The following is a 19476-nucleotide window of genomic DNA, read 5'->3' as shown; positions in this document are numbered from 1 at the left end:
TTCAAATCACCCTACTGTATGTCTGTGAAGGTTCTCAGTCATCCAGGTCATCGTAGTCAAAGGAGCTTGCAAACTCCTTTCACCCTACTGTAGTTGAGCCTGCAGCGCCCCCTGGTGTGGAGGCATTTTAATGCAGTGCAGAAAGGTCGGAAGTGCTACTGTAGCTTTGTTATTATCAATAAAAATATAAAATATAATCCAAACTTCCTCTATTTCCTTTTTTCTGTGCATGAACATCAGGAATCGGAGCCATGGTTTAACTTTAAAAATATTTATTCACTGTCCTCTGATGTCATTTAAATGAACGCATTTAATATTTGTATTTTACTACATGTGTCTGCCTCAGCTGTTGCTCTGTGAGGTTTATACACAAAGTTATTGCGCATTAGAGATGTGTAAAGATATGGATCTTTAGCTTTAGATGCTGCTGAACAACCCACACACATAAAAAGATCATTTGAAAATCTATCTGAAAATATTTGCTGCCAAAAACAATCATGTTTGAGGTCAGACTCGTGGGGAAAACACTTCTCCACATTTAATACAGTCCACATTTGCCAGTTTGGGACATATTGCTTCAGGCTAGAATTTTTAATTAGCTGTCAACAAAAACAATAAACACACCTGCAGGATATTGTTTTAATCTTCTTCTTCTTTTTTTCTGAAGTGATCCCAAGAGCAGCAGTTTTCTCCTGTGAAGCTACAGAACAAATCTTCTGCTGCAGATGAATGAGTCTAATTATGGCTAAAAGCAAGAAGAATATCACACGTGAGCAGGATAATGTGCCATAATTACCCAAGCAGGATAACAGCTCACAGCAGCCTGTTGGGCTGAATGTGGGGCTGAAGGTGTTTTTCTCTGGAATAATCAGCTCCTTCACTCCATGCATGATGCATGATGAGTGCAAAACAGTGTTTTAGTGCCTGAGCTGCACACTGTTGCATACAGTTTATTATTTTCCTGCACATTATTATGGCCTCCAAATGTGATTAAGAGGAAATCTGAAGTAAGACTGTAGCTAAACATCAGTTTGATTATTTCCTAAACTATAAATTCAGTCAAAGATTTCTGAAATGACAGATTTCTTGAATAAACGTGAGTGCAAGCCAAACACTAAATAGCGCTAAACACTTGTATAAAACCAAATATCATATTGTTTTTATTTATTACTCTTATTATTTCACACCCTTCAGCCTCTCCAGCCACAAGACATAGCCAAGTCCACACCCACCCACACCCCACTTTCTGTGAAAAAGATGTGAGGCAACTCTTCAGGAGACAGAAGATCATGATGTTACCAGGCTGTGCTGATCAGCTGCCTCCCATCTTCACACTGATCTTCGACAGATCCCTGGAGCTGTGTGAAGTCCCCTGCTGTTTCAAACGATCCACAATTATCCCAGTCCCCAAGGAACCCTGTATCACTGGGTTAATGACTACAGGCCTGTGCCCCTCACGTCTGTAGTCATGAAATCCTTTGAGAGATTGATGTTGACCTACCTGCAAGACATCACATGTCCCCTGCTCCACTCCTTTAGTTTACCTACTGGTCAAACAGTTCAGTGGATGATGGTGTCAACACAGAGTGCACCTCAACACTGCAACACCTCGACTGCACTGTTACATGTCCTGGAGTCCTCCGCTCCAAACTCACTCAGCTCATTGTCCCAGCCTCCGTCTGTCAGTGGATCACAAACTTTCTGAATGACAGGAAGCAGCAGGTGAGACTGGGGAGAATCACATTTCAGGACTGTGTCCTCCCTCCTCGTCTCTTCTATTCAGTTTAATTCGTTGTTATTTCTATAGCAACAAATCACAACAAGAGTTGCCTTTAAAATGCTTTATATTGTAAAGGCCCTACAATAATACAAAGAAAACCGAGAAAACCCCAACAATCATATGACCCCCTACGAGCAATCGCTTTGGTGATAGTGGGAAGGAAAAACTCACTTTTAACAGGAAGAAACCTGGAGCAGGACCAGGCTCAGGGAGGGGCGGGGCCATCTGCTGCGACCAGTTGGGGTGAGAGAAGGAAGACAGGACAAAAGACATGCTGTGGAAGAGAGACAGAGATTAATAACAAGTATGATTCACTGCAGAGAGGTCTGTTAACACATAGCAAGAAAGGTGACTGAAGGAGAAACACCCAGTGCATCATGGGAATCTCCCAGCAGCATGAGGAAGGATTCCCTTAGTTACGCTGCAATAAGTCTTCTCCCTCTACACAAATGATGACACCTTAGAAGACCCATCTGTCAAAATTTTTAAGTTTCCAGATAGCAACCTGAAGCGGCCACCAGTATGGACACTATCATCAAAAGGAGAGGATTCACTTCCTGCTGCAGCTCAGGAGATGTTGATCCAGTTCTACTCTGCAATAATCCAGTCTGTTCTCTGCTCATCCATCGGCGTACGGTTTGGATCAGCCAGTAAACAGAAAAAGAGCAGACAACAACAGACAGTCAGGACTGCAGAAGAACCATTGCTCCCGACTTACCCTCGATTCACAATTTGTACAAAGCCAGAGCAAAGAAACTAGCAGACAACATCACTGCAGACCCATCACAACCTGGACACAACCTGTTCCAGCTCTTCCCTCCGGTAGGCGCTACAGAGCACTGTACACCAAAACAAGCAGACATCTGTGCAGTTTCTTTCCACAGGACATCTCTCTGACGAACACTTAAATCAGTCACACAGTGTCTGAACTTAAAAACTTCCACTATATCTAGTAGATATAGTGGAAGTCCATTATAGAAACATAAATTATTTTAGACATATTTTATATGAAAAAATCTAAAGTTAGTCAGACGTTGGTGTCTTCACTTTTTCCATTTAATAAAGTTTTTGTTCAGTATTTAATGAGTTTGAATTACTGTTATTTATTTATGGCTATTTCCTCGTGTGTTCCTTGGTCGACTGTTTAGATTAAAATGTTTCCCTCTTTGGGCTGTACACATCTGAACTTATATTTAAAATCCAAAATGAAAACATCATAAAAACGATGTTTTACGCTTTAATGTACATATAGTTGAGTCATAAATAGGCTGCACACAAAATAATGTCTTGCTCATGTTGTAAGTAAAGCAGGAAAAAGTCGAATATATTATTATATATTATCAGTGCATATTATTATTGCTATTACTACGACATAATAGTAATGATATAATATGAAATATAAAAATACATGTGCATGACTGTTGACAGATACATAGCCTACAGATACAGTCTACTTGGTAACACAGCTATGCTATTTATAAATATCAGCCAACAACAGCACTTTTGAACATTTCAAAATCAGTGTCGCTTAAAATTATTTTCTTATTTTCTAGGCAACATTTTTTTATTGGCTTCGTATGTGTATTTTTCGTATTCTATAGATTAAAGGGTTAAATATAAATGAAATGAATTCTTTTATTTTTTGCTATTACTGTAATTCCGTATTAACGATAGTAACCCTCCCCAACTGTCGTCCTTTGTCAGGGAGCGACGGTGTCTATCTTGACCGAACCCAGTTTCTCTTTGAGCAATATTGTCGTCTCGCGAGAACTTCGATGTCACGTGGATTATGGCTGAAGATCGCGGATATTAGAAGGTACTTTTCTGCTTTTATTTACTTTGTTGTGGCGTAAAATCGCGCATTTACGCAATTTGTTTATTACAGCTCGAGACGTATGTGCATTAGCTGTCGCTAAAATAAGCATGTGCAGCTTTTTGTGGCCGCTTACGTCGGCACCGCCGGTACAAACCTTCGAAATAAGAGCACAATGTTTTGCGCGCTTTTTACCACTACGAAAACAGTTAGCTTCTGCTTCGTGAATGATCCGCTGTGGTTAAACACCCGTGGGCCTTGCTCTCCTGTTTGGAGGCTTCTACTACACCCAAAGTGCAGATAAGTCTGCGAAGAGACCTAAACGGCGAGCAGGAGTAAATTGAACCCAACGGCGACACCGCTGTTAGCCTTAGCCACAGCCCGAGGCCTGCTCAGGAAGCGGGCGGGAGCTTTTATTTTCCAAAACTGCTTCTTCATCTTACCTGCCAAGGCTGTAGATTCAGATCATTATACCTGTTCGCAAGCTTTTAATATTTATGTTAGACGTCCACAAGTCCGCGTTTGGATTTTGAGCTGTTAATTAGACAATTAATATGCACCGCGGTTCGTTCTCACACTCTTTGTCATTAACAGGAGAGAAATCTACAAACCGAGAGCAAAGAGGAGGCGAAGCTGTGACTCTTCAGCAGCTCTGACACACTACTCACAGTAAGTTTTCACTCTGTTATCAAGTTTTAGAAATCCACGAGAAATCTGTGTTTTTATGTGCATTGACGTTTTTTGTGATATGATTTAAATTTTGTGCAATTATTAAAAATATTAGAAACATTACACTGGATTTCCAGCAGGTGAGTCATTAATATAAACCTGCAGGGAAGGTTTATTACGTTTATGGGGTGTTTGTGGCTCTTTGTGGTGTCTTTAGTCGTTTTAGAGTAATTCAAGGCCTCACACAGGGAGATATTAAATTAAAGCTTATTTATAAAAGTGCTTTTCACAGACAAGCAGTCACAAAATACTGTACACAAAAAAACTAGGAATAAATACATTGCTATATAATTGAAATTTAACATTAAAATGAATCAAAGTCTACTGGGAGCTTCTGTAAAGAGTATAAAATAGAAAGAACTTGCTTAATAGAACTCGTTAATAGTCTGATCATCGGTTTTTGTTTTTTTATTTAATTATTCATTTTTGTTGTTGTTGTATAGCTCAGATTTATCTAAGCCAGTAAACAGGACATTACTGTAATCTAAAAAACACTGATTAATTTTCTCCAGTTCAGCCAAGGAGACCGCTTTTTTGTTACAATGTAGACATGTTCTTTATATAAAAGAAACTCTCAGGTAGAATTTGGTTAGTCTGATTTATCTCAAGAACAGTGCTGATTATTACTAATCAGAGGAGCTAGTGTGTAAAATTGTTGAAATAAATCTTGTGGTGTCAAAGTCACACCTGTGGCTCTGGTAGCAGATGTCTGTCATATGAAGCTGGATTCAGTTAGTGAGGTAACCTCAGGTTTATCTGCAATCCATCAGTTTTCAAATCAAATCACTTTTATTGTCACATCACATGTGCAGGTACACTGGTACAGCACATGTGAGTGAAATTCTTGTGCGAGCTTCACAAGCAACAGAGGTGTGCAAAGTACAATAACATAAGAACAAGCAAAATATAAGAATGGCTAAATCTGAGAGTTATATGAATAAATGTATGTACAATATAAGAGTGTATGCATATTACTGAATGTGAATACTACGTGTGTGTGTGTGTGTGTGTGTGTGTGTGTGTGTGTGTGTGTGTATGTATGTATGTATGTGTGTATATATATATATATATTTATTACAAAGTAAATAGAGTAAATAATAAAATAAAGGTTGGTAGTTGACATGTGCAAAACAAGTGGCATTTATATACAGTATGGCGTGCATAATGTTGAAGTTCCAGTAGTGGAGGTGAGGTGTCTATGACGTGTTCAGCAGTCTGATGGCCTGGTGGAAGAAGCTGTCTCTCAGTCTGCTGGTACGGGACCGGATGCTGCAGAACCTCCTTCCTGATGGAAGTAGTCTGAACAGTTTATGGCTGGGGTGACTGGAGTCCTTGATGATCCTCCCCGCTTTCCTCAGGCACCGCTTCCTGTAGATGTCTTGGAGGGAGGGAAGCTCACCTCCAATTATCCGTTCAGAGCACCGCACTACTCTCTGGAGAGCTTTGCGGTTGTAGGCGGTGCTGTTGCCATACCAGGTGGTGATGCATCCAGTGAGGATGCTCTCAATGGCACAGTGATAGAAGGTCCTGAGGATGCGGGGGCTCATGCCAAATCTTTTCAGTCTCCTGAGAAAGAAGAGGCGCTGCTGCGCCTTCTTCACTGTTTTGTTTGTGTGTACTGACCACGTAAGATCCTCAGCCAGATGTACACCAAGGAACCGGAAGCTGCTCACTCTCTCCACAGCAGCGCCGTTGATGGTGATGGGGGTGTGTACTTCTCTGCACCTCCGGAAGTCCACTATCAACTCCTTTGTCTTTGCGACGTTGAGGGTGAGATGGTTGTCTTGACACCAGTGGGTCAGGGCGCTGACCTCCTCCCTGTAAGCCGTCTCATCACCGTTGGTGATAAGACCCACCACTGTAGTGTCGTCCGCAAACTTCACAATGATGTTGGAGTTGTTAGTGGCTGTGCAGTCGTAGGTGTAGAGTGAGTACAGGAGAGGGCTCAGTACACACCCCTGTGGAGCACCAGTGTTCAGTGTGACGGGGGATGAGGTGATGCTGCCCAGTCTGACCACTTGGCGTCTGTCAGACAGGAAGCTAAGGATCCAGCTGCAGAGGGAGCTGCTCAGTCCTAGATCCTGCAGTTTCCTGTCCAGCTTCGAGGGAACGATGGTATTGAATGCTGAGCTGTAATCTACAAACAGCATTCTCACATACGTGTCTCTCTTCTCCAGGTGTGACAGGGCAGTGTGTAGTGTCAGGGCTATGGCATCATCAGTGGACCTGTTGTGGCGGTATGAGAACTGTAGAGGGTCCAGTGAGTCGGGTAGCGCAGAGCAAATGAAGTCCCTGACCAGCTTCTCGAAGCATTTGCTCACGATGGGGGTCAGGGCTACAGGTCGGCAGTCGTTTAATGAGGAGATGGTGGAGGATTTGGGTACAGGGACGATGGTGGCCATTTTGAAGCAGGCTGGGACTACAGACAGAGAAAGGGAAAGGTTGAAGATGTGTGTGAACACTCCAGCCAGCTGAGCCGCGCATGACTTGAGGACGCGGCCGGGAATCCCGTCCGGACTAGTAGCTTTGCGTGCGTTCACCTTCCTGAAGCACTTCCGCACATCCTCCTCAGACACAGTGTGCGCACTGACGTCATCCGCGGTGCGCACACTGTCCGGTCTCATGGTGTTCGCTGTGTCGAATCTAGCGTAGAATACGCTGGTGTCATCAGTGCTGAAAAAACCTATGTCCTCTGGAGTAGAAGGATCTGATGTTTTTGAAGACTGAAAGCTTTTTTCTTTCCCCAGTGAGCATAAATGTGATATTATTAGAAGTGTGTGTGTGTGGGGCGGGGGGGGATTCTAGCTTTTTTTTTCCTGTATGTTACGAATGGATGAGCTAATATAACATCTAGCCTTACTGAAGTCGTCCCTTGATGTTCTCAGGTGTATGAGAATAATTCAAGGCCTCAAACAGGTAGTAAATACTATTCAGTCAATCTCTAAGGCAGGGGTAGGCAACGCCAGGCCTCGAGTGCCGGTGTCCTGCAGGTTTTAGATCTCACCCTGTGTCAACACACCTGAATCAAATGATTAGTTCATTACCAGGCCTCTGGAGAACTTCAAGACATGTTGAGGAGGTAATTTAGCCGTTTGAATCAGCTGTGTTTGATCAAGAACACATCTGAAACCTGCAGGACACCGGCCCTCGAGGCCTGGAGTTGCCCACCCCTGCTCTAAGGTCTAATAATTCAAACAACATTGATTGCATTTACAAGCAACAGCTTTTTCCCCGCTTTGGCCTGTTTGATGGGTATTTAAGACACAGAAGCCACACCCACCGTACCAAGGCTCGCTTCATGTAAAGCTATAAAATAATTGGGCTTTTCATGGTTGACTCCACAAGTTTAGTCCATTTTGAGTGTTTATAATAATTTAGTAAAAATGCCTCGATGACCAAAGTTAGTTTTTGAAAAAATCTGTTATATTATATAAAAACAGGTTATTTTCCTTGGACTCGGTTAAAGCTATTTTTGGTGGACTGTGTGGGAAAAAACTCTGGATAAAAGTGTTGTAGCTGCAGTAATTTGTTTACATCGCTCCTGGAGCAGGAGAAACGTCTCCCTTCATGCAAAGTTGTATTTTCCCGTTGCTAATGCGTTAGTGATGAGGATGCCCTCGCCTGTTTTCCAGCAGCAGTGATGGCGCATGTCTTCAACCATGGGAAGCTGCTCCTGCAGCGCCTGCACCAGCAGCGGGAGATGGACTTTCTGTGTGACATCACCATAATGGTGAAGGACGTGGAGTTCAGGGCTCACCGTAACATCCTCGCTGCGTTCAGTGAGTATTTCTCCTCCCATGCTGAAAAGGGGGAAGAGATCACGACTTTGGACCCCGACAAGGTCAGCCGGTACTCGCTGGAGAAGCTCCTGGAGTTCGTCTACACGGGACACATGAACCTCAGCAGGTAAGCGTGAGGGTTTAGAAGCCAGCATCAGCCAAAACACGGATAGCATTTACGCAGGGTCATCCTGTACAGTTCTACATCTGTATACCCAACAACCTGAGTGTACAACATATGAACAGAATGACAGCAAAGTAGACTTGGATGTGATGAAGCCAACGTCAGATACATACACGTTATGGAAAGTAAATGTTAGTGAGACATCTTTGCTTTGTGCCTCTACGTGATTTACTGATGGCTAAAATGTGCTTATTATTAGTTGTTGTTGTGGTTCACATTAGCTCATTAAGCTTTTGTTTTTTTTAATTAAGAAAGGTAGCTAAATAGTTTTTCAGACAGTACAGGGTTAAAGTTGGCACACAAGATACAGTTAGCCTGCTAGCTGCGTGAATAAGTTCTTGGTTGTTTTGTGGCGTTAAAGGCTTCTTCATCGCTGCAAATCAAGATGGCGGCTTCGTAGTATGGTGGCTTACCTGTTCGCCAACAAGCCAAAGATCTCAGGAGGACACAAAAAACTATTTATGAAAGGTCTGCAAAATCAAACGTGTGGTGCTACACGCTGTGGAGATCTCTTTTGAAACAAGGACTGAAAGTAGCTTCTTCAAGACAGGATGTTGCTTTGTTAGCTAGGAGAGTTTTGCTAAGTGAGACGTTTGCAGTTTGGTCATTTGAGCAGAGATCTTAGTTTGGTTAATGTTGTCTGCTAATGTTGACTGTAGTTTTTTCCTGCAGTCACTCCTTTTGACCATATGTGTTAGCTAACGTTAGCTCACCTGCTTGTACAGGCACTGCCATGGCACTGTTAGATACTTGTTCTGCGGACGCCCCTTTAAGGTATTCATACCTGACGTTTGGCTAGCTCTGTTGGGTGGTGCTGTTTCCATAACAACAACAAGCAATAACTTACAAGGCGAGTGTTTTAGGTTTATGTACAACGGGGGGGGGGGGACAACTCCAGGCCTGGAGGGCCGGTGTCCTGCAGGTTTTAGACACACAGCTGATTTAAATGACCTCCTCAACATGTCTTAAGGTTCTTTAGAGCTCTGATAATGAACTACCGTAATTGTCGGGCTATAAGCCGCTACTTTTTGCACAAGCTTTGAACCCTGCGGCTTTTAGTCAGGTGCGGCTTTTCTATGGGTTGTCCAGGATTTTTGTCATATCGTAAGAGGATTTGTTTTGTTTGTTCCGCTGTTGTACGGCACTACGTTGCCTGGCGGAAGGATCGGGGTTCAAGAGTGGTATGTTGGTCACATGTCCGTCCGCCAGGCAACGTGGTGCCGTACGAAGTAGCGCAAAAAACAAACTTCAAAGTAGCGCTACGCGTTCAGAGGGAGGCGTGGATGATGAGCGGCGATAAACTTGCGAAAAGCAAGTTATGCCCAACTCCACCGGTGGATTCTGACAGCGTGGAAAAGTGTGAAAACATCCACGATCACCAACGGATTTCGAAGGGCTGGACTGCTGCATGATGGAGAGGAGGAGACACCGCCACGGCCCTTCTGAGGGTGTTCGACTCTGACACTGACAACGAGGATTTCTTTGGTTTTGAAAGTGACAACGAAGGAGAGAAGCAGAGAGTGGATGATGAAGCCACCCTGAGCCTGTTCGTATCAGACACTGGAGGAGAGGACTTTGGTGGTTTTAGTGCGCAGGAAGATGGTGGTGAATGGCTGACTTTTCTTCTTGTCACTGCACCTGAGCCTAAAAGGTAGTCCGAATCTAGTGTGCTGTAGGTTATTGTTATGTACTACATTTGTTACTCATTTATGAAGCACAGTACATGTTTCGTACTTGTAATTACTGCTACTTGTACATATACCTAAAAAGTTGTGCAAATATGTACCCATAACTTGTTTTTCAAAATATTAATAAAAGTGATGTCTCCAAACAGCCATCTCTTTCCTGACAATTCCCTTTGTGCATATTCTCTTACATATGATAAGTCAACATTGAAACACCTGCGGCTTTTAGTCAGGTGCGGCTAATGTATGTACAAAACAGGATTTTCCCCTGATTTTAGCTTGTGCGGCTAATATTCAGGTGCGCTTTGTAGTCCGGGAAATACGGTAATCATTTGACTCAGGGGTGTTGACCCTGAGTGAGATCTAAAACCTGCAGGACACCGGCCCTTGAAGCCTGGAGTTGCCCACCGATTATTCTCTGGAGTGATCAACTTCTCCAACATTTTAGTGACATACTGCACAAGCAGCCACTTTAGTTTCTAAGGATATGTTTTTAGCGTGATTTCATTGGTTAATGCTGCAGTCAGTCCACATGATGTTAGATTATGAAAAGGTCATAGGCGTGGGACACTTGTGAACTGAATTTTGAGTTGGTACTTTGAGTAAAATGTTTTTCTTTCTGGTTCCAGCACCCGACAAGCGGCCGTACGGCGAGCTGCCATCTTCTTAGGAATGGCCGAGGCCACGAAATATCTGGAGGAGTTCCCTCACTGGTCTGAGCTCGGCGAAACGTCACAGTCGGAGGCAGATAAAGAGACGGGTCTCTCGCCTCCCAGCCCCGCCTCCCCAAGCAGCCCCAACTCCCCAGTCCCACTATCCATAGTCTCTGTTGCGGGGGAATGGCACGAGGAAGGTAAGGGCAGCAGAGAGCAGGATGATGAGGGCAGAGATATGTTTGTGGAAGACGATGAAGAGTACACCCCAAGCACACCAAGGAGCACCGGGAGAGTAGGGGGCAGGAAGAGAGGTAGAAAGCCTAAAAGTTTTGGCGACGAGCAGATGGAGGCGAGCAGCTCGGCTGACGGCATGCCCAAAATCTACAGCTACAGAGGGAGAGGACGAGGGAGAGGCAGGGGCAGGGGCAGGGGGAGAGGAAGAGGAAGAGGGAGCTTAAAAAGTCAAGAACTCTATTTGGATGACTCTGATACGAGCGTGAAGGACTTTGGAGACACCTCAGCAGACTGGAGCCCCTCACAGGGGGAAGAAGATGAGGAGGAGCCTGGGATGAAGAGGCCGAGGCTGAGCACCGGAGAGGGGAGGAGAGGGCGAGGCCGCGGGAGAGGGAGAGGCCGCGGGAGAGGCAGGGGCCGAAACAGGGGACAGACCAATGAGGAGGAGGAGGAGGAGGAGGCGGGGGATGACAGCATTGGCGGAGGCACAGAGGAGGAGGAGGCGGGGGAGGGAGTGGAAGAGGGCGAGATCGGGGAGATGGATGCGCTGGCTCTGGGCGAGATGTCGCTGTCGTGCACAGAGTGCAACAAACTGTTTAAAGATGTGAGCAGCCTGCGCCGCCACGAGAAGATCCACAAGGGGCTGAAGCCGTTCGCCTGCATCTTCTGCTCCAAAACCTTCAGGCAGGCCACGCAGCTGAAAACACACCTGCGCATACACACAGGTGAGCTCAGCACTGAGTGTCACGTGTTTTTGTTACTGGGTTTGTGAAGATGTGAGGCTGCTACACACCTTTTCATTTATAATTAAGTGTGTAAAGACAGGAAAATCCACCTGCAAGGTTCTTAGTCAGAATCAAACTTCGGTTACTTTGATTTGAATCTCATTAACTTTAACCCCTAATCAGCTAAAGGTTTTTTGTTTTGGTTTTGTTTGTTTCTTTGCAAAATAAAACAAAACCTCAGTCACTGCTTTCAGATACCATTAAAAGAAAAAACTTTTGAACCGTTCAGGCCTTTACAGTCGAAACATCTCCTGATGAGTTTCTGGGCTCAGATGCTACTTTGTAGTCTTACTTCCAACAGAGTCATGTTTATTGTTTTAAAAACAGGACTTCTTCCATCATTTATATACAGTCTGTAACCCTACTGCATTGTTTCTAATCAATTCTCTGTAATTTCCTGTCACCTGACTTCGAGTGTGGATGCCTGTGTGCTGGTTTTATTCATCATTTCAGTGAAAACTTTGGTTGAAATCAGCTTGATAAACAGAAGAAAAGTTTCTTACACGTATTAAACGTGTCAAACTGGCGCTCCGGTGCTTTTCTGTGACATTTAAATGCGTAAGACGTTTGCACATCCTCTGCAGCAGAATCCTCCCTCTGTGTCACAGAGCTGTCCCATACTTTCTGCTTCCTGAGCTGCAAAAACAAGCTCCGGAAGCAGGAAGACAAACATAGGATGTTGAGCACAAGCATGAGTTTAAGTTTGGAACAGAAATGCATCGTATCACTCAGCAAACCTTTGAGTTAAAATGAAAGTATGTGCAACGTGGATGTGAAGACCGGTGTCTGTCACCAGATAAGTGGAAAACCTTTTAACCCATCAGCTGGCAGTGATAATGTAACACACGTATAACAAGCGTCCTCCTTGTTTCTCTGTTGCAGGCGAGAAGCCGTTCAATTGTGCCGATTGTGACAAGTGTTTCGCTCAGAAGTGCCAGCTGGTCGCTCACCGCCGAATGCACCACGGCGAGGAGAAGCCGTACACCTGTGAGCGCTGCGGCTTCAAGTTTGCTACCTCGTCCAATTATAAAATACACATCAGGTACGTCAGTGTGGAAGGAGCTGAGGCCAGGAGGGCCAAGAGCTTGCGTATCTGCATGCAACCCACCTTTTATTACATATGACTGACGTAACGATTCAGCTGCTGCTCTGCTTCCACAGAGGAGCTAGTTAAAGATCTTTATTTTGCTCTCGCACACACGAGGGTGTTTACGAGTGGCAGAACTAATAACATTAACCTATTGTAGGTTAAACTACCCAGTAGTTTCTATAGTAACAGTTCTGCTGGTCTGAGGGCCACTGAAGAAAAATGTGGTTGCTGGGTGGCACACGTGTGTAGGTGGTTATTTAATAATAATAATGATGGATTGGATTTATATAGCGCTTTTCTAGGCACCCAAAGCGCTTTACAATACCACTATTCATTCACTCTCACATTCATACACTGGTGGAGGCAAGCTACAGTTGTAGCCACAGCTGCCCTGGGGCAGACTGACAGAAGCGAGGCTGCCATATCGCGCCATCGGCCCCTCTGGCCAACACCAGTAGGCAAGTAGGGTAAAGTGTCAGAGAGCCCAGGGATCGAACCGGCGACCTTCCGGTTACAGATGCGATTCCCAATCCCCTGAGCCACGGTCGCTGTGCTTCTATTTGCTTCTCACCTGTGACTTTTTTAAGCACTTGTTGTTTTGAGTTGTTGTTCTATAAATAAAGTTAAATTTTAACACGTTTCCCACAGACTGCACAGCGGGGAGAAACCGTACGTCTGTGACATCTGCGGCCAGGCGTTCGCTCAGTCCAGCACGCTGACGTACCACAAGCGACGACACACTGGGGAGAAACCGTACCAGTGCGACCTGTGTGGCATGTCCTTCTCTGTGTCTTCCTCTCTCATTGCCCACACACGTAAACACACTGGTGAGAGACGTGCAAATGAAAGGATGCGCTGCTCTGGTTTCCTGCCGCACTGGGCAAATAGACTTTACAGGCATTTTTCTGTATTTCTGTGCGTTTCAGGCGAGACTCCGTACAAATGTTCGCAGCCTAAATGCGACGCCAAATTTGTCACATCATCTGAACTGAAGAAACACATGCGGCGACTTCACCCAGGTGAGTTTAAAGCTTTGTTTGTTACGCCAAACATTTAAAGAGTGGTTAGATGGGACTGAAAGTCAGCAGTATCACACCAGGATCCTACTGCTAACTGCGGCTGTCTTTCAGGAGAGCTCATAACCTAAAATGTGCTTTATTGACATAATGAAACTATTTTAAAAATGTGCCTCAAATGGGTGTGGAAGAGATAATGAAGTGAGTTATAAAGAGCAAGCTCTCAGCTCCACACAGTTTCTGACCAATCAGGGTATAAACAGAGAGCCAGAAACCGATTGGCTGCAGTATTTAAATGTGTTCTCGTGGTGTTTGCAGAGGGGAACAGCGGCGTGCAGTGCCTGCTCTGTGGAAACAGATTTGCCAGCGTGAAGAACATGATCAAACACCAGGACAAAGCTCACGCCGACGAAGTGCGGCAACACAAGGAGAGAGCCCGAGCCGGTGAGCTGTCAGCCTGTTTATTAAAATCCACCGTGTCTTAAAGTGCTGTTAAAGTTTAATTGAATAAGAACCTGAAAGTGTTTTGGGACGTGTTGATCTTTTTGCAGCTTCAGTCAGAAAAACCACCCCTCAGTGTCACTGCATGATTCAGCCCTGAGGCTGGAAGCCCATCTCTGTGTTTACATGTGCATCAGTATCCTGGTTCACATTAGCTTTTTGAAGTTTCCATGGCCTGTGCAATAAAGCAGGATGCTGCAGCATGTAAGCATCCCATTGTCTGCAGTGTGCAGGCTACCTGCAGAGGCACCACTTAGACCAGCAGCAGAAACTTCCTCTCTGGCAACAGAGGAAGTGCCTAATAGAGGAAGTGAATTCAGTGTCTTTTTTGGGGGGCGGGGGTTGCTGACCAAGTCAACACATTAAAGGCGCCAGTTTCTGGAGATTTTACATCTCTGTGCCTGTACGCTTCAGATATGTGGGGTTATTCTCCATCTTTAAACCAACGTGGCAGACTTCAGTATGTAGAGTCAGTGGAGAGTTTGAGGTCGAGCTGTGATCCCAGTGAGAATGGAATAGTATTATTGATTGATTGATTTTTTTTTTTTTTTTTTTTTAAGTGGGTGTTCCAGATTTATTAACTCAAAGCCCAGTCCACTGGTGATGGCAAAGTAAAACAGACACACCAGAGCACAAGCTCAAAGTCAAACAGTGTTGTGAGCCAGGACTATAAATCAGGCTTAACATGGGAGTGTTGGATCTGCCTTTAACAAGTGTGCAGTGCTGCTGCTGCCTTAAAGGCACAACAGCAAAGCTCCCAATTCTGCTTGGGGGCCTTTTAAAGAACAGGCAGTAAAACTGTGTTGTTTCCATGTTGTCTTCTGGCTGTCTGACTGGGTTTTGTGTGTTTGAGCAGTGGTCCTGCTGTCCACCAGCCATCCCGTGGCCTTCGTCCAGAGCAAGCTCTCCCAGGAGAACAAAGGTTTGGGCTCCATCCCCGAGGGCGAGCCGGCCAACCCTGAACCGGCCACTCCCAACCCCAAAGCCACCGACCCCGCCGCGGCTGCCTCCGACGTCGCCACCACTGACTCTGCTGCAACCACCGCCAGCGTGACCGCTGACAGCATCACGGACGCCGCCGCCATCATCCAGGACTTCAAGGCGGAGCCCACGCACACCCCTCTCACCACCACAGAGCAGGTGACCTTCGACGCCGATCAGGAGCAGACCATCAACTCGGACACGCTGCACGCGCTGGTGGAGCAGCTGCGGCCGCCGCCTTCGCCCGCACAGACGCTGGAGCAGATTGTCATCATCAAGACGGTGGACAACATGGACAACATGCCCCCCCAGCAGTGAGGCCTGAGTAACACTGATCAGAACTAAACTTCAGTTTTAAACAGTCACTCGCTGATTGGCATAAAGTCAGTGCTCATGTTCAGGATAAAAAAATCAACATTTGTAAAGATAATCTACAATACAAAGACAATTTGGTCCAACTCGGGCTTTATTTTCATAGTTTTGACCATCATTTCAACCTGTGGTACAAACAGGAAATGCGAGCAGTCGAGTTAGAAACTAACATCAAGGTTAGACAAAATATTTTGGACGACGGACGGCAAAATATAATCCAAACTTTTTGTCGCCACATTCAGTTAAATCCAGTAGGACAGACAGTGATGGGAGCGTTTTCAGACTTTTTAGATAAATTAATCGCATTATGTGATTATTATTTGTCAAAAAAAGTCTCAAGCAGAATCCTCAGAAGTCTTTTTTTGTCTTCCATACTTCCCAAAACCCAAAGACTTTCAGCTCTCTGTGAGTTAAAATGGAGAAAAGCACCAAGTTCTGCATTTCAGAGGCTGAAACTAGAAACATGTGATGTGGTTTCCACAATTTGTACGTGGAAAAACCAGAATAATGATTCGCCGGCGTGCACACATTTAATATTTTGCAATAATAAAAAAACTTTCCAGTATTTTTTTTTTTTTTTTAAATTGTGACGTATGAGAAACAGACGATCAGATTCACAGCTCATGGTCTGTATTTTGGTTTATTATCAAAATCACTTAGATTCTAACATATTTACAGACGAGCGTTTCCACCAAATTAACACTGATGCAAAAAGCATCAAATGAAGCTATAAACCTCCCTCCTCCTCCTCCCAAAACATAAACCCTTAAAGAAGCAGCGTGGCTTCAGTTGAGTTGGTTTACTGGTCAAAATTATAAGAATAAAACCTGACCCAGTCATCCTTTTAAAAATGCCCATATTTTTAGTAGAAGTGAAATGAAATTCATGATCCAGCAGGACGATTTACAGCTCCTCAAGGAGAACACGGGTCATATGGCAAACAAAATGCAGTTTAACCGTGTCAGTGGCCGATACTGTTGTGTGACGCCAGTCTTGAGCTTGAGGAAAAAAAGGAGTGTGATGGAGATCTGAAAGAGGCGAAAAACAGATCAGTTATTTTTCTAATGAAGATTTTTGTTTCCTTGGCAGAGAGGAGGAAAGAGCGGCAATAAAAGGCAGAATCAAATTATTATAACCTGAAGAATCCCAATAAGATTCTCTCTTTGTGTTCAGCAGTGACGTCATGATCAGCACTGATGATTTCATGCTGTTGTGCTTAAACCCGTTTCACTTCTTTGAATGACCTGCTAACTGCTCGTGTGAGTCACAGTTAAACTACATTCTTCCTGTAAAATCCACTGTTTGGGTTTACCAGATGTAACCAGTTTTCTCCCAGCATTAACCAGCTGTACACATAAAGATAACCAGTTTGATTACTTGTGCTGTCTTTTCAATCAGCAGATGTCAGAATCAGGAGGGAAGTGAGGGGGGGGGAAAGCCCAATCAGCAGATCTGTACAATTTACCGTTGTTCAGATGTCTAACGTTCTGATCCAAGTTCCTCGTTTCACTTCCCAGCTTAATGGTGAAGTGTGTGAAAAAAGAAACTGATTCTACATTTTCTTCTACTGTAGAAAGTGAAGCTTTGATTCACAGCGACTGACCTGCTTCAAACCGCTTAAAGGTGCTTTTTGTAAAAACAGCCCGTTGTGTGAAGATGATTTCCAAGTCCAAAGACGAGCGTGTTGGGTTACTGTGAGCGTGAATTGTTGTATATCTGACCAGAAGAATGATTTCAAGGGTATAAGCAGCAATGAAAAAAGGAGTTTCCTCCTGTGGATTTCTGGGATCTCCATTAGAGAGAGGGCGATTAGCTCAGGGTAGGAGGAGTCAGTTTAGGTAGTTCAGCTTCCTCCTTTAGCGAGGTGTTTAGGACTGTCTGCTGGATTAAGTGGCTGGAAGAGGAAGGTCTCCTTAGACTGCAGACCCCACAACCGTGATCTGGATACACAGACGGATGGAAATCAACATCTTTGTATTTTGTGGCAGAGATGTCAGCTAAAGCAAGGCTGAGCTGTACTCCTGTAATACCACTTTGGACCACAAGGTGGAGCAGTGAGTCAGTATAGTGTCCTCTCTGTCACACTGACCTGGCTCGTTTGGTAGCTAAAAGACTGTGTAGTGTTTTTATAAAGCGAACAGAAACTTTAGATAAGCTAGAGGTCTGATCAGATATCATTTTAAACTTATACAGAAGAAGGTGGCGCTGTTTGGGGCGGATAACTGTGCTTCCTGGTGAAACACCACCTCCTGGTGGTGAACGTTTGCATTACACTTTTTGTTTCTTTTTCTTTTTTTACAAAAAGTACCTTTAAAGTCCTCTAACCTCACACAACATTTTCTCCGATGTGGATGTCGTGGCGGCAGTTTTTTGTTTGTTTGTTTGTTTTTTCTATTACAGCTTCCTTTTGTTTGATGGAGTAACGCTTGTAAAGAATAACTCTGATACAGTACAACTCCGTTTTAATAGTTAGCGTAGTGAATAGGAGCTTTGGTATCACAAGATGTAACATCTTTATTTATCAAGCAATAAATGTTCCACCCTGCAGTGACATGTGATAATGGTGGCTTCATTGATGTAATAGAGGCTCTTTTTATTCTTCTTTTTTCTTTTTTAAGTAAATCAGTTGTTTCAGTGTGAAAGAGTGAAAAATGCATTTCTATTAACATGACTGTAGCTGTTTGTTTATTTCATTTGGTTTTTTTGTTTTAGGTAAAATGTCTGCATTACTTGTACAAATTTGTGAATTACATATACAAGTTCACTACTGTATGAAAAATGTACAACAGCAGCAGGAAAATAAAGACCGACAAAAAAGGGACAATCGGACTGCTGTTTGTCAGTTTATTATGACATTTTTACTTTTTTGTTCTTTATGTCACTGCAGATGTTTTTGTTGTTTTTCTCAAGCAGAACCACCTGTTTAGAGGATGTAATTTGATTTATAATCTAATCAGTATGTTCTGAAAGCATCCACATTGCAATAAAACACAGTTACTGAGCAAAGTGTCTAGAACTCAGTGGATACTATTTAAGGAACTGCAGTTTCTTGTCATAAATAAATGTAATACTTATGATTGGTAATATATAAATAACAAGTCTCCGATCAATTAAAAGTATTTTAGGAGTGAGGAAATAACTGGAATTGCTCAAAAATACTGTCTAGCAAAATAATGCAAATAATTTAGATTATACATTATATTCAGTGATGATTTTAAAATATTTAATGTAGCTTCTTAAAAACCACAGAACACGGACTTAAAGACAAACTGAGGACAATCCTTTAAAGGATTAATTTTTTTAAAGTTTTATCGCAATATATTTCATATTTTAAAATACAAAAAATAGACTAAAGCTCAAAATTTGTTTAAATTCTTTTTGACTATTGACTTTTATTAATTTGTGTTCTTGTAAATGCATCCATTTTGTTTCCTAAAACAATTTATTTTCTTTTACATTTCACTAACTGATCATAAAGATAAAAGCTGTAATTAAGTGTTTTGCCATTGATATTTCTTCTTAAAACGTTTTCTCTTAAATTTGAATTTGTGTTCTCCTGAATTTAAAATTGAAACTAATAAATTGGAAATATTCTTTTCTCTTAGAATGTTTATTTCTTGTTAATTAGCCACTTTTTCTTTTGATTTTCTATTATTTTTATGATTTTAAACTCAAAAGCTGAAGTTTTTTTCTTTTAATTCCACTCACATTCACCCATAATCTTTTTTTTTTTATTACATACTGTAATTGTTTACTGAGATGCAAACCTACACGTTCATTTATTGTATTTCTTTAATACATTAACGTTTATCTTCTGTCAAAAATCCACCTTACGTTAAAATTTCCCTCCCGTTACTTGTTTGTACCTCCG

General features: G+C 43.2%; 1 protein-coding gene and 1 long non-coding RNA gene across 3 annotated transcripts; one reads left to right on the top strand and one right to left on the bottom strand.

The window, feature by feature from the left end:
- Positions 1 to 285: 285 nt before the first annotated feature.
- LOC308385304 lies at positions 286 to 4189 on the bottom strand. The gene is made up of 3 exons (XR_013969482.1): positions 4037 to 4189; positions 1952 to 2054; positions 286 to 1801 (listed from the first exon to the last, which is right to left on the bottom strand). It is a non-coding gene; the product is annotated as an uncharacterized lncRNA (long non-coding RNA).
- mynn (myoneurin) lies at positions 3539 to 18429 on the top strand. Of its 2 annotated transcripts, none has more exons than XM_080864146.1 (9): positions 3539 to 3596; positions 4188 to 4262; positions 7955 to 8228; positions 10600 to 11585; positions 12528 to 12687; positions 13384 to 13562; positions 13662 to 13754; positions 14070 to 14195; positions 15109 to 18429. In XM_080864146.1, exons 3-9 carry the CDS (start codon positions 7963 to 7965, stop codon positions 15549 to 15551), a joined length of 2253 nt encoding a protein of 750 aa, XP_080720272.1. In that variant the 5' UTR covers positions 3539 to 3596; positions 4188 to 4262; positions 7955 to 7962; the 3' UTR covers positions 15552 to 18429. The 2 variants fall into 2 exon arrangements, with proteins under 2 accessions (XP_080720272.1, XP_080720273.1); XM_080864147.1 differs by having other exon boundaries at positions 3547 to 3596; positions 7958 to 8228.
- The last annotated feature ends 1047 nt before the right edge of the window (positions 18430 to 19476 follow it).

The sequence above is a fragment of the Rhamphochromis sp. 'chilingali' genome (genome assembly GCF_963969265.1).
Source record: "Rhamphochromis sp. 'chilingali' genome assembly, chromosome: 18".
NCBI lineage: Eukaryota > Metazoa > Chordata > Actinopteri > Cichliformes > Cichlidae > Rhamphochromis > Rhamphochromis sp. 'chilingali'.
The sequence above is the reverse complement of the archived record's forward strand: the minus strand, read 5'-3'. Positions and strand labels throughout refer to the sequence as shown.